A 12500-nucleotide genomic window follows, 5' to 3' on the forward strand; every position below is an offset into this window, starting at 1 on the left:
TTTCCTTTCGGTTTGTGTGTTGGTCTTTCCTGCTTTGGGAAATAATTCATGTTCCTATTTAGTTCCCCATCCCCATTCTTTCAATTTGTTTTTCTGGTTTATTTTTTGTTATGTCCACCATTATAAAAAATGTGTGTGATTTAGTATTGTTCTGGTCACGTAATATAATCATTTGCTTGAGTGCGTGTCCTAGTTGTATGTTTTGAATTGTTTCATACGAAGAAATTCTGAATACAATTTTGCTTAAACCAAATAATGCATGGTACTCCCAATCTAAGCAGGGATAGAGATCGATACTGTAAGCAGAAAGCCTGATACATGACGAATCAATGTTTGTATACGCGCAGCGAACGCCGTGACTCAGCGAATGTCATGAAATAATTGAGCTTTCCAAAAGTTATTGTAAGGTATTGTTCGACAAATCCAAAGTTTGCCTCTGTACCAATTGCAACAATCCGAGACCTTATGGCACTCACAGTATTTTCTCGGTCAAATGATTAACAGTCAGCTTGTAAATCGATACTCAATTACCTTAATTTCCAAAGAACATCACAGAAAAATTAATAATGCAAGATAAAATGAATTGCCACACAACGGAAAATAAAAAAGGTACGGCAAAGAGAAGGTTGCTCTTTCGCAATGACCGTTTTACTATGTCCATGGGGGCATTGTGTTGAAATCCTAAGTGTCTTCCAATTTTTGGAAGTGTCAAAGGGTAGAAAATAGCTAAGAATGCACCAGGGACTTGTCCTGGTGGGATATTTCCGATAAGACATTGACTCATTTCGGGGATGTAGCTCAGTCGGTTGCGCGCTGGATTTGTATCCAGTTGGCCGCTGTCAGCGTGAGTTCGTCCCCACGTTCGGCGAGAGACCAAGTGCGCACGAAAAAGATCCTGTAATCCATTTCAGAGTTCGGTGGGTTATAGAAACACGAAAATACCCAGCATGCTTCCTCCGAAAACGGCGTATGGCTGCCTAAATGGCGGAGTAAAAAAAACGGTCATACACGTACAATTCCACTCGTGCAAAAAACACGAGTGTACGTGGGAGTTTCAGCCCACGAACGCAGATGAAGAAGAAGAAGAAGACTCATTTCAACTTAACGCCAGTTGGCTTTAATTCTTTATGCACGTACTGACAGGGACAGTAAAGCAGCTGACAATTCAGACCGACAAGACCTTGCAATAAAACTGTATTAAGGCATAGACCATTTATCCTGGACCGCCAACTAGCTCTCTCTCCGCTCTTTCTCTCTATAACGAGGTAGCGGCCCCTCGCATTTAGGAACGAAGAGAGGTACAGAAAAGCGTGCTATCCTTCTCAGCGCAACTACTACCCCGCTCTTCTTGGCCTTTCAGAAATCAGGGGGATGTCATATCCGGTGTCGATTGTAAACATGGACGAAGTTGCCGGGGTAAGTTCTGAAAATGCTAAAATAAACTCAGCTAAAGTGCATATGGAACATGTTTTTCGATGAGTTTTGTTAAGTTTAGTTTGGAGTTTTGGAAAATCCAGTTCATTGTCACCTCCCATTGTCACAAATAACTGGAGCGTGCTTTCTTTTCACTGTCTTTCAAACCGGACGCTAAGCGCCCCTGTGAAAGTCGAGCGTCGTAACCTCGAAGGGTCACGTGACGAGTTGGCGGTCCAGGCTATTTGGTCTATGATTAAGGTTAATAGGGTCTACTCTTGTGCTGCGCTTGCAACCGTAAAGAAGGTCAATGGGAAGTGCTACATAACTCATAACTCATAACTCATAACTCATAACATGAACTTTAACCCACACAACATGAGGTTTTGATTGAGGTTAGGCGTACATTTAGCTTTGAGCGCGCTTGGGGCAACGACGTTCTCAAATGCTGCCATTCCTCAAAGCAATATTGTGCAAGCTGAATAGAGGGGGAGAGAGAGAGAGAGAGAGAGAGAGAGAGAGAGAGAGAGAGAGAGAGAGAGAGAGAGAGAGAGAGAGACAGTGTGTGTGTGTGTGTACGTGCGTGCGTGCGTGCGTACGTGTGTGTTTGTGTGTGTGTGTGTGTGTGTGTGTGTGCGCGCGCGTGTGTGTGTGTGTGTGTGCTGTCCGTCTGTCCGCTCGTCTGTGTAAGTGTCTTTATGAATCTAAGCACAAGTCTATGAAATACTACAAGTTATTGTCGTATACAAAGTTATACACGAGCATAACGGAAATTTAGGTATAATAAAGAGGGAACTATGAACACAATAACACGAAAAATGCAGTAAATTTACTCATTCCCTCATTTTGGAATTACACGACGGTTAAGACAATGACTTATTCAAAAGAATATCAGCTATACGAAGCCATGTGTATTACAGTGCATTATCCTTCGGCTGTGACGGTTATCAATTCAAAAACAGTGTTCTTTATAAGTCTGAAAACATTTACGCATGGGATAGTATTTGTCCAACGTGCACATAAAATGTGAACCAACAATTTTGCATTGCATATGAGTTTAATTAACATAAACACTCATTTTTGCTTTTTGATGTGCATGTTATTATACCAAATCTGTGTGGTTTCCAAGATACATGTACACGCGACAAAATAACAATATCCACGTCCTGATGCAAAGAACAACCCTCAAAATAATATAATTGCTCTTTAAAATCATGTCAACGCGCACAGTATTAGGACTGACAAGCAAATACACAGCATGTACACGTCATACCTCTGTTACGTCATACTCGAGATCGTCCAAATCTTGCAGTTCTCTTTGAATATGCTGAAGATCATGCTGAAGTTTTCTAATCCTCTTTCTCCTTTCATTCTCTATCACTGCCTGAGGATTTATAAATCGCAATCTCGCGGGATTCTTTGACGACCCCGATTCTGAAATTCCACTTGCAGAGTCCCCAACACTTCCTGGACTAGTCCGTTCTGTCGAGGGTTTTGATTGGGTGCCTGAGGTCACGTGACAGGGTGTCGACTGATGCAATTGGGTAACTGGGGACGAGGAGTGTACTGACGCGGATTGTGGTGATTTTTTCCCGTGTTGTTGGGCGGACGTGGAAGGGTCCACAGCTTCTTGAAAGAAAGCGTCACTGATGTTGGTTTTTTCCAGAAAGCGGATTTCGTTGTAAGGGGAGAAATGAACGGCAACCCCTTTCGCGCGTACACACGGAGATCGGGAACCCGGCGGGGTGGAACCCTGAAAGCCGGAACCCAGTTTGTCTGGAAAGCTCTCCGGCCGAGAAAGGTTGCAGCTCTTCTCCTCACCTCTCACATGCTTCATCAACAACTCTTCCTCTTCCTTATTTGCACCAAAAGTGAACACATTCTGGCCAACGGTGTCCCCGGCCACATCTAAACTCTCCGCACGTTCTGTCAAGGGCTCTGATTGGTTGTTTAACGTCACGTGGCAATCCGAAGTCAGCTGACCGGTTGAGCCACTGGGATTGTCTTCCATTTCTATGACCTCTAAGTTGTCTACGCGGAACACGTGGCCGAAACGCTTCTTCGCGGCCACCGGACTGTCCAAGAAGCATGTCTGGGTGACCTTGTCAGATGAGGGCACGTGATCGCTGTCAGACGACGCCGACGACAAACGCGCACGTCGTCGATCGACGTCGTCCAGAAGATTCACGCCTCCTCTACCCAGAAACAATTCAATGTTGTTGCCCGACACAAGCTCTTCTCTTAGCAGAGCAGCGAAGCGGGATTTATCCGTGTCTTTCTCGAAGTCCGACGGTGACAACGGTGGAGAGGAGAAGCACAACGACACATCGTCGCTGTCGCCGGCCACGGAGTCTTTGCTGCCCGAGCAGCCGGACAGCCAGTGGTGGTTGTCCAACTTTCCGGGAAGCCCCGATTTCTTTACCTTCCACTTGAAGTGTGAGCTGTGGCCAATGCTCAGACTGCGACTCAGACGTCGAAGTTTCTTGAAGGCGGAGGTCGAGACGTGGTCCTGCGCGCTGTAGCGTTTTCCGAAAGGCGGGTGCGTGTAAGGTCGAGGCTGACCTTGATCAGGACCTTGACCCAGCTCGTCCTGACCTAGACCCATTTCCTTCAGCACGTCCTGGATTTCCTCCTTGTCGTAGCTGACGCCTTCTCCCCCGTCAGATATAGAGTTGCAACTGAAACATGGGGTAAGAAACAGAGCCTTGGTAACAGCCCTCACAAAACTTCACATGATTTGACATTTCCTTGTTGCTACGCTGCAAATTATTCCTAAATCTGAACGTTTGTTTGTTTTGCTGGTACGTCGTGTGGTGGGAAAGATGATTTTCTTTTCAAAAAGAAGATCTAGAAAATTGTCAAGAGGGATACTTTGATAGTACAGACAGCGTCAAAAGAATACCGCAGTGTATCTCGCACATTCTCACACACCCACACACACACACGTAAATACAAACTCACAAGCAAACACACACACACACACACGCACACACACACGCACACACACACACACACACGCACACACACACGCACACACACACACACTCATACACTCATCACTCACACCACCGAGACACACACACACACACACACACACACACACACATACGTACACACACACACACACACACACACACACACACACACACACACACACACTTCCATCTCAAACATCCGCGAACACTAACCTTTCCAGTTCCGTCTTCCTGCGACACTCGAAAGCCGACGTACCGTCCACCTTGGTCTCTGGCAGCAGGTAGAGCAGATCGTCAGTCAACTTGGGGTAGTCTTCCATGGGTAACTCCAACAGTTGTTCCAGGCGGCAGATCTCCTGGTCCAGCTGAATAAAAACGCACATCACTTTAGCATTTAAGAATGAGAGATTTGTGATTGATAATATCTCGTATAACTGCTTTAATACACACCGACAGCTCTTCAGACACGTTGGGATTTTGTCCTCCATCATTCTTTAGTCTGCTTCGGAAAGTCCTCAAATGGCATGATCTCCTGGTACAACTGCATTTAAATTCAAAACTCCAAAAACAGATAGACTGCAAACGTTACAAAATTCAGAATCAAAACACAAGAATGGTAGGTCATTGGAACGTTGATTATTTACTTCTTTTTTTTCTTTTTTTTCTTTCTTTTTCGACCTCAGTTGCATGCAGGCTGCTTCAACCCTTCCTATTTATTTACATAATTATTTACAAAACAAAACATTCCATTTACTATTACCTCGACAAAAAGGTCTTTGGAGTAGACAGACAGACAGACCCTAATGAAACAGATAATGAACTTATCTCAAGATCGTGTGGCTACTCGCTTGCAAAATGCCGGCGAAGTAATCCGCTCAACTTATTATTTCTGAATGTCATATTTTTCATGTATAATATGTGCAACTGCTTACACACACACACACACACACACACACACACACACACACACACACACACACACACACACACACACACACACAGAGCTCCCCAGAAGCAGTTCAGGAGTCGCCCCAGCTTGCTGATCTGCTGTTCATGCAGCAACAAATCCCAGCTACGCTTATATCCCAGACTGAGCATGTCGTTACGGAAATACGTGGTTTGTCAATATTTAAAGGCCACAAAGAAGGCAGATCCCCTGTAGTGGTTTCCCACCGTCTGAAACTCAAACAGTACGGTCGCTCCAGAAGGCTGATCTCCGGGTCTATCTGCAGCCAAACTCAGTTCATATTATCATATCGGGTAGGGGATTCTCATGGACAATAATAGCGAAGAGTTAATGTATGGGTGGAGATGCAAGCATCCTTCATCCATCTTGTTTCTAACTTATAGTTGCCACAAATTGAACAAACCCTGCAAATAACCACTATTTTAATGGAATGATTAGTGCATGCATGTAACGATGTGTGCCATCGTCTCTAATTGATTCTGAATATTATATAATTATACACAATAATGTACCAATAAAATATTATTATTATTATCATAAGTATTCAGGGCCTGGCGAAGGTGGAGGTAGCAGGGATTAGGAGATGAGCACCGCCCTCATAAAGCGTGAAACCGGGTACTCGCACTGCATTTCGGCCAGGCGATCGCCAGAACCGACTGTGGCAGTAGCGTTCACGGGAGGGCGTCAGACGTTTTGTGGGTCTTTTGAATGAATATTGTGGACAACCGCCGCTTCTGTCGGACTTTTTTTGACACGGAAGACACGGATTATTGTGATGAAACTGTGACAGCCGATTTTGCGGGGAAAAAAATGCAATAGCGTTAACCTATAACATGCTTACATTGTGACAGCGCACACGACATGCCATATATAGGAAGGGTGCCTTGAAACTTTAAAGTCGGCTCAATTCTTTATTCGTCGGCAGTGCAGTTCCCATGGTACTCGAGTAACACGGCGGCCCCATAGTGCCATGAGATGCCAGACGCTTCCCAGTTCAGAGGGGACCCACACGAAGCTGTGGGGAACGACAGAGTCGCTGCGGTGGACTGCGAACTTCGCCCTACAAACCTGACTGAAAACATAGCATTGCCGGGAAAAGAAGAAGTCACAGAATGTGCAAGGGAAGTTTTCTAACCTTGTTTCCTCCCGTTGTCCCAGCACACCCACCACCACTACTATTTATTTTTGCCAAAGGAGCAGACGCGTCGATCGACAAAAACCCAAACCGGTCGATTGCAAGTGTCTACCAACAGGAGCTAGTAACACCGCAACGGAATGAAAGATGTGAAATCTCATTAGTGTAGGCTTGCGCCGGAATCAGACCCTAACGGGAAGCAGCCGCAGACCTTTTCCCTTAATTACAACTCCGTTTCCCACCGCGATCTGACCTACTACGTCACACAAACCGGGGAAGGTCACTCATTGAGAACCATTCGCATCACCTCCCTTGACTCGTTGACGGTCCTTGCTTGTTTGAAAATGTTGCTTGGGTTGTCTGGGTAAGTTCTACCCGCTTGGAATTTAATCAGGAACATGGTCACAGAGAATCTATAACTATACAAGGACGTGATCGTGTTAGTTGCGGAAGGAGGGGAGGAGAGCTAAAACATGGACGTTTCAAAGCAAATCTCAAACACTCTAAAAGCAAAAATGATCATCACTCGGAACGTGTAATTACTCTCTTTTGGAATAAACCATATACAAAACGTCAGCAATAGAAAACGGTCCAAAATCAACCGAGTTTCTTTGAAGACTGTCACCACGGCGACAAAGCTAAAAACTCTTTCTTTACCGTTCACCAGCCACACATCCCCTCTCCTACCTCCCCCCCCTCCCTCCTCCATTTCTTCTTCTCCACTTTTAAATTGATAAACAAGGTCTTGAGCCGCAACCAGATAAACTGGGTGCCGGTTTGGCCAACATTCATACCACTGACACTAATTTCAACTTGAAATTGGTTCGCAAGAAAAAATCAAAACTTGACTAAATGTAAAAAGACGTTCGCCCCACACTACGCCATTTGCTTTTCTTTCTTTTTTTTCTGTTTTTTTAAAAAAAATTTGTATAAACATTTGTGTGTAACATGATGCAATTACTGTCCTCAGATGTCTGCCTCGTGGAGGATGACACACTCCTATTGGTTCCTCCTTGCATATTTTTGTTTGAGGATTTTTTTTTTCTTTCAGGTTCTGCTTTTTACCTCTATTCCCTTCGTGGATCTTCGTCCATGCACACTGCACGGTGTCGACGAGAACGATATGGTTTATTTTTGTGCCACGAATAACGACTGGCTGTTTGATTGTTTTTTGTTTTTTTGTAATTTTGTTTCGTTTGCTTCAGTAGGAGTTTTTTTGCTTTGTTTTCCTGTGTTTTCTTTTCTTTTGGTTCTGTTTGGCATTTCCCCCAAGCACTAACAATTTATTATCAAAGGGTTTGAATGTAGCGAGGCACTCTTAGCCTACAGCGAGCAGTTTTGAGAACGAGCACACGTGGGTTTTTTACGCGCCTCTCAAACTTTCAACGCATTTTGTTTCTCTATGCAAGTTACTGCGGCAGAAACAATAAAGCCAAGATCGAGGAACAGGAAAACCTGCGGGCGGAGGGGGGGGGGGGAAATAAAGGTCAGAATTGTATTTGTGAAGATCATCTCATTTTTCCTTTGACCTTTGTGTACGCACGGACTTTGCCCGTGAGTACGACCTTGGCTTTCAAATCAACAGAATGGGATCGACGATGACATTCAATCAGTGAAAACGTCAAAACGAAAGCACCGGCGTCCGTAAAAATTGTAGGGTGCTTCCCGAATCAGTCGGACACTTGTTTTGTATTTACTCCGGTCAACTAAACGACCTGTCGCCGGCATCTTGCTGTGCTTGACATTTCATCAAATGATAGCTTTGACATTTTCATCGGGTTCCATTTTTTTGCTGGAATTAGGAGTGAGCGCAAGCGAGAGAGAGAGAGAGAGAGAGAGAGAGAGAGAGAGAGAGAGAGAGAGAGAGAGAGAGAGAGAGAGAGAGAGAGAGAGAGAGAGAGAGAGAGAGAGAGTAGGTGAGTATGTGTGTTCGTGCGTGGGTGCTTGTTCGAATGCAATAGTATGTGTGTGTAAGTATGTGTGTGTGAGAGTGTTTGTGTTTTGGTGCGTCGAGTTCCGTTGCTGAATAAAGTTTCATGACAGGAATCCAGTATCAAGTTTACTACTTTAAACGAATTGCGATAGATGTTCAGACGAGGAAAGTCCCTTTCTGAGGAGATCACGAATTCCGAAGGTTTAATTTGCGCTAGAGGAAAGAATACTTGCATCAACAAACCTTTCAATTCAGCAAAGACTCAAGCGCTGGTAGTCTCAAATGCCCCTGAATCCCAGGATTATTTGCCATTTCAGTGAGCTACAGGCCAGGGCGGTCAAGGTCAATGCTAATTAGCACGAGGAGATTCGTTTCTGATTCTAACTCAAGTAAGATCGCCATGTTATGCAAATACTATGCGTATAAGGAGCAGTCTATTAATGCCACCGATGACGGTCGGTAGCTGATTAACATATTAGCATGCCCCTAATTGGTCACTGGTGCCACTGAGGACGATGTATCTACATTTCATCATGTCTCCGTTGAACTCTGACGTACACATTGGGTCAATTGAGCTAGAAGCAGGTACTTGCGAAGCAAAAGGAAACTCTCTCTATGCATAGAGTAGACAGATTCTTGTACTCGGTTGGTTGCTTATAAGGTTATTCATGGGCACTGTCATACAATCTTTGCAGGGGCTGATGGTATTAATTGAATTCCACTGGAGCCAAACAGTACTTGTCCCTACTAGAGCGCCCCCTATCACACGCCTGACTGCACAGCAAGTAAGCGCCCTTCTGCAAGGGAAGTAACTCATCCACCTGACAAAATGAATAATTCAAGGGAGCTAATCACATCATGGTGACCAAAAAGTAGCGCTTAAAAGGGTAGCAACGCCCGCGCCGTTTGCTGGGAAAGGGAACATGGGTTGTCGTTCCTTTCGACTTGACTTGTCGCCCTTTGGAGCAGAGACACAACTCTATTCATGGGACCTAATCCATAACTTACGTCCCGTGGCTTTTCAGAGGAATCACTTCACTAGAGCAGTCATCTTGGACGGGGGTCTATATCCATAGGAGTCGACCTCGCTCGTTCTCGCGTTGCTAATGCAATGAATGTATTATTCTACGTGGCGGCTTTCCCTTGCGCGAAGGAACAGTGCGAACAAGGTTTTGAATTCGACGTCGCCAGCCCCCGACTGAAAGGGCCCCTGTGGTGGATGTTCAACACGGGGACAATGCAGTCTGAGTCAAGTCTGAGCCTGAATTCTCGCGGGGCAAAACGACTGGGTTGTTGTTTGCTTTCGTCTGCAAGCCGAGAGTCACTTGAGCCCGTTTTGGTTTCCGTTCTCGTCGCTCTTCTTCCGCAGACGTATTGCGAGTTTGTGTAACCAAAACAAAAAGGCACTTGTGAAGAAAAGGAAAGAAAAAAAAGGCGCAAACATTGTAGACTGTGCTTTTCTATTGAGTCTCAACATGTCTGCTTTCGCTTAATTGTTTTACACACAGTGTTTGGACGTTAACTTTTTTTCTTTACAAACATTGCATTGAGTGTATGGCTGGCCACATGGATCTAAAAGAGACCGTTAATGACATAGGCCACCGCAACACACACACACACACACACACGCACACGCACACACACACACACACCGCACACACATCATTGCTCGTATCCCCCCACCCACCCGAGACGTCAGTCGTTCAGTGGGCTTCCCGCCCATACCCTACTAACGCCGTCTAACTCACGCAATGCGGTCACTGTCATCCTGGTGCCTTTCTCTTGGAAGATCACCAGTAAAACGGCCACTTTGACACCGGCTAATATCAGTACCGCTCCAACCAAGCTTCCGGAGATTGAGTGCGGGAGAGGATGAGGTTACAGGGAGGATACGGAGGGGGGGGGGGGGGAGGGCAGACAAACTATGGTCGCCCGTCCCGGCTCTGGTAGCAAAAGTGTTCAACAGTCAAGTCGATTGGCCGCCAAGTACCATCAGACGAAGGCCACGAGTCTGGACAGTCAACTCAAAGTGAGGGGTTCGCTTTCCGCTTTTTCATTGATCCGTGCTGCGGAAATCAATGTAACGGTTGATAGGGAATGGTTTCGGACTGAGCGGGATAATCAATGAGGGTGGAAGGTGGAGGGGAAAGAGACAGAAGAACGGTCGGGGGAAACGTAAGAGAGGAAGTGAGAAGGAAAGTGTGCACAGTGGTATCAGCTACGTAAGGTCCCTCGGCCGAAGACATCTCACATGAAAGGACACATTCTGTTGTCCCTTTGTCCAAAACACACCCGTCAGTATGACAGACCGCCTTCAATGGAGGGACACTTTTGGCTGATCCCAAGGGCGTCGTTTCATCGCAGGTATACACTAGTCAACCCTGTCTATTGCGACCACCCAATAAACTGACCGAAAGTGGTTGTTATGGGAAGGTAGGGGCGGAAGTCCGGGGGCATGCCCCCCCCCCCCCCCCCAGGGAAAAATGTTGATACAAATCAAGGAAAATCTGGTGCAATCTGAGCCATCAATTTTTCTTTATTCTCTTTTTTTTTTATTTTTTAGGCTGGGGGTGGGGTCCGGAAATCCCGGAAACCCCCCCTGGATCCGCCCCTGGAAGGGTTGAATAGGAACAGGGGGAGGGGGCAGATGGTACTAGGTTGAACCAGGTTTTGGGTTGTGAAATGAACTGAACTGTACTGAAATTCATTTTACAAGAATTAAGACTTAAGGCTAGTAGGCCTTTTCTTACAATCTGTCCTTGTGAGTTACACTATGGATGAGAGGAAAAAGAATAAAGGGGATGACACTGAGGAGAGGAAGAAAGACGGATGCGAAAAAACAACGTAAGGGGAGCGGGAATGAGGGATGCGAAAATGAGAGACAGTAATGCGTAGAAACAAAATAAAGGGGAGGTAAGGATGTGTTAGAACAAAGAAGGGTGAGGGCAAAAAAGGAGAAGTTGGGGGCATGGGAGAGTGTAGATGTCAAGGTCATTTTCTTTTCCTTCTCGCTTGCTTGCGGTGAATGAGTGTGTCTGCAGAATCTGATTTCCAGTTGAACAAGTAAGTGTGCGTGATTTGCTGGCGATGAATCGAACTTGATTTCTCCGTGTGTGATCACTCGCAATAATGGATTCCTGTAGTCTGCGGGTCGGAGCGTATTAATCACACCATCTTGCTGCTGGGTTAAACGTTTTCTTTCTGCTAAAGAGACCGTGTGTGCCTCTCTTTTTCCGATTTGTTCCTTCCTTACTTCCTTTATTCACAACTTCTTTCCTTCCTTCCTGTCTTCCTTCCTTCCTTCCTTTCGTCGTCCCTCTCTCGCTTCTTTCCTTCCTCCTTTTTCTCCCTCCTGCATGTCCTCTTTCTTTTTATATTTAGTCAAGTTTTGACTAAATATTTTAACATCGAGGGGGAATCGAAACGAGGGTATGGTGTATGTGCGTCTGTCTGTGTGTGTGTATGTGTGTCTGTCTGTGTGTGTGTGTGTGTGTGTGTGTGTGTGTGTGTGTGTGTGTGTGTGTGTGTGTGTGTGTGTAGAGCGATTCAGAGTAAACTACTGGACCGATCTTTATGAAATTTTACATGAGAGTTCCTGGGTATTATTTCCCCAGACGTTTTTTTATTTTTTTGGATAAATGTCTTTGATGACGCGATCGACATCATATCCGGCTTTTTGTAAAAGTTGAAGCGGCACTGTCACACCCTCATTTTTCAATCAAATTGATTGAAATTTTGGGCAAGCAATCTTTGACAAGGCCGGACTTTGGTATTGCATTTCAGCTTGGAGGTTTAAAAATTAATTAATGACTTTGGTCATTAAAAATCTGAAAATTGTAATTAAATTTTTTTTGCTACAAAACGATTCAAAATTACGTCCATCTTATTCTTCATCATTTTCTGATTCCAAAAACATATAAATATGTTATATTCGGATTAAAAACAAGCTCTGAAAATTAAAAATATAAAAATTATGATTAAAATAGTGTCCTGATTTGACCTATTATGGTCCGCTGGACCCGAAAAGCAACAGCTAACTAACTAACTAACTAACTATGATTAAAAAAAATTAAAAAT

At 44.9% G+C, this 12500-nt stretch overlaps 1 protein-coding gene across 1 annotated transcript in view; it reads right to left on the minus strand.

The window, feature by feature from the left end:
* Positions 1–2091: 2091 nt before the first annotated feature.
* The window catches only part of LOC138968026 (gamma-aminobutyric acid type B receptor subunit 1-like), a 174930-nt gene continuing 164521 nt past the window's right edge, over positions 2092–12500 (minus strand). The window contains exons 16-17 of the mRNA XM_070340586.1: positions 4602–4753; positions 2092–4091 (exon numbers count right to left, since the gene is read on the minus strand). Of these exons, the coding sequence (XP_070196687.1) occupies positions 2681–4091; positions 4602–4753 (1563 nt within the window). The 3' untranslated portion in view covers positions 2092–2680. The remainder of the gene's footprint in view (positions 4092–4601; positions 4754–12500) is intronic.

Source organism: Littorina saxatilis, linkage group LG6 (genome assembly GCF_037325665.1).
Source record: "Littorina saxatilis isolate snail1 linkage group LG6, US_GU_Lsax_2.0, whole genome shotgun sequence".
In the NCBI taxonomy this organism is placed as follows: Eukaryota; Metazoa; Mollusca; class Gastropoda; order Littorinimorpha; family Littorinidae; genus Littorina; species Littorina saxatilis.